General features: G+C 38.2%; 1 protein-coding gene across 1 annotated transcript in view; it reads right to left on the bottom strand.

The window, feature by feature from the left end:
• Nucleotides 1–2,835, bottom strand: part of ASAH2 (N-acylsphingosine amidohydrolase 2) — a 69,627-nt gene that overhangs the window by 26,785 nt on the left and 40,007 nt on the right. Inside the window, exons 10-11 of the mRNA XM_011361644.2 lie at nucleotides 954–1,058; nucleotides 751–832 (exon numbers count right to left, since the gene is read on the bottom strand). Coding sequence (XP_011359946.1) covers nucleotides 751–832; nucleotides 954–1,058 — 187 coding nt within the window. The remainder of the gene's footprint in view (nucleotides 1–750; nucleotides 833–953; nucleotides 1,059–2,835) is intronic.

The following is a 2,835-nucleotide window of genomic DNA, read 5'->3' as shown; positions in this document are numbered from 1 at the left end:
AAAAAATAAATAATTAATTAATTTTTTAAGCTATTAAAAATTATTCTTTTAGAACATTAGATAAAATGGATGAAATATTACCAGGAAAGATGGTGCCAAATATGTCAAATTACAACTGTATTCATTAACATTTTAATTAATGGTTCCAAAATATATATACATAAAAGACAGGAATCAAATAAGCCAAAATGTTTCCTGTAAGTGCTATTCTTCCACTTTTTCCACTTTCTCTGTGTTACAATGCATATTATTACAGTCATAATTAAGATTAAATTATAAAACCTAATCGGTTACAAATCTGTGGCAATACACAGAGGAAGGAGACCTGGGACCACATGCTTTAGGCTCCTAAAGGCCTCTACCTTGAAGAATTTTGGCTTCAGCAAAGGAATAAAGGAAAGACACACTAGAATCAAGAATGGAAGAGTCAACCCATATTGCTGAAGGTAGAATGACAATCCCATTCTACACCCCACAGCTCCACATTTGCCCAAGCCTAATTTAAAATTATTCATTCATAGATTAAAATGCAAAGAGAATTTGTCTCAGATTCTATTTGGATCATTGCAAAGCTAAGTTACACCTATTCCTGGGAAATCCAGCTGTCATGGACACACCTGGAAAACATGCACACCCATGAGTTTAAAAATAAAAATAGTAAATGTATTGGCTACAACTAAACCCTATTAGGGAACATAACGCTGAAGCTTCATAACCTGCAATCACAGATTCCATCAGACTGTACCTCACCCTGCGTAAAATTGAGGCTACCAGCTCCATCGATTGTGCCAGCGGCGAAACTGTAGCCCAGTGCTGGTTTACACGTTTTTGCCTAAAGGGAAGTTTTTAAAAACAAAACAAAAAAAGAAATAGAAGTTAAATTTTAAGTAAATAATGAGGTCAACCCAGAGCTTTACCATTGTGGCTTTATCAGTGTGACCAGCGACACTTACTGTGTGTGTGGAATTGAGCAAGACAGTGACATCCGTCATATTCACCCACTGATGAGCCGAAGTTAGTGGTCCAGTTACCTCTTGGGATGCGGAGGCATATAGTTCCTAAAAAACCCACATGGGCTGCTATAAGCCAAAAAGCTAAACCGAATACTACTAACTGTACCCAATAAGTACTAATTTAGAAAATCATCTCTCAGCCAAGTTTTGTTTTGCTGGCTGCTTAGAAATAGCCACAACCCACATGGATCTCTCTAGCGACCCCAGTTGTTTCTCTTATTGACCCCAGATTGGCTCTGCGATGGTTGACCTGGGTCAATTCCCCACAAATATGAGACTAGAGATACAGGCTTTTGCACAAAAGGCCCCAATCTCACTTGAAAGGCAATGAAGAAAAGTTAAGATTAGAGGTAGGTGAGCTGAATTACTTTTTCACCAGAACAAGTGGATCTTCAGGCATTCTCACAGAGATTTCCCTCTCAGAATCCTTGAGTCCAGGGGCAAGGTTGGTGGCAAAGGCTGGCTTGAAAGACTTCAGGACCCATTTAATCTGCATCATCTTCCCCACTCACCATCCCCTTTTGATGATCTTTTTCTTTTCAACTGATAGTTTTTCAATCTTATGGGAAATATGAGTCAAAACATGCTGAAATGTTTATTTTTATTGATTTGTATCATACAATAGAGGCAACTCCTGCATCAGCACAAGTCCTCTTTGCCTAACACTTAACTCATTTCCACTGCATCCCCACTCCAGTTTCAAAAGCCACATGGGGGCTCTCAGGATAAGTCATCAGTAATACCAGCTGCAGCCGGCCTCCCCTGATTAAGAGGGAAGCTGTGCCTTCCTAAGAAGAGAATGCAGAATGTGGGACAAATTTCTATGGCTCCCAGGCCTATACTGGTAACAAAATTTCTGACACCAAATTGTGTCATGGGTACATACCCTAAATAGAATCTGTTAATTTAGAGCAATCCACTGATAATACCACAGTAATTAAAAAGGACTGCAGCAATTAGACTAGCTGGTGTCTGATGTTTTTAAAGGTGCTTTTGATCTTCCTTAATTGCTCCTGAAACATTTTAGAATCTTTGGAACAAAATATTTACTTACACACACACATGCACAATAAAAGTATGACTAAGCCATAAAAAGGAAGAGATTTAATTATCTTTATCAGAGATATCTCAGCTCCAGAGCTCATCCTTTCCTTTTTCAATCAGAAATCTGTCTCCATAGAAGCTGATACATAATATGAGGCAAAATGGAAACTAAAATTTAGGAGAGAAGGATAGAGTAACTCATAGTAATTTCACTGAAGACTAAATTTTCTCCTTATCAAAAAAAAAGTATTAAGAAAAGATGGATGATTTTTGCTGTATCAAAAAGTCTAGAACTGGTTTGAATTAAAATCGCCAAAGCTGGGAGTTGTGCTGCTCAGCTTTGCCTTATCACTGAAGGAGAAGTTAAGAAATGGCTAGGTGACTTGGCAGGCAAAGGCCTGAGAGATTTCTGAGATTTTACAACAGTCTGGCCATATCTGATACCATGTTAATTGAAAACCTTACAATCTACCTATCATCCCACTTTCTGAAGCAAGCACTCTGGCTGAAGTAAAATGTCTTCCTGATTACTTGGTTTTAAATGTACTTCCTGGAAGCAGTTGGACCAAGTGGTCAGAGAGATTGCTGTGTGGCAACCTTCCTAGCTGACATGTAATAGCATTCAGTCTTCCAGACTCCTTGGCTCAACTTGAGCTCTTGTATTCTGTACAATTATTGACTTCTTAATGAACAATGCCAATGGATTTTAAAGAATAATTTTAAATGAAGATGAAAGAAGCTGGGTGCACAGCTAACCTTTGCTTCCTGATATAGGATC

Source organism: Pteropus vampyrus, unplaced genomic scaffold (assembly GCF_000151845.1).
Source record: "Pteropus vampyrus isolate Shadow unplaced genomic scaffold, Pvam_2.0 Scaffold68, whole genome shotgun sequence".
In the NCBI taxonomy this organism is placed as follows: domain Eukaryota; kingdom Metazoa; phylum Chordata; class Mammalia; order Chiroptera; family Pteropodidae; genus Pteropus; species Pteropus vampyrus.
Note: the sequence above shows the minus strand (reverse complement) of the source record. Positions and strands in the feature narration are given on the sequence as shown.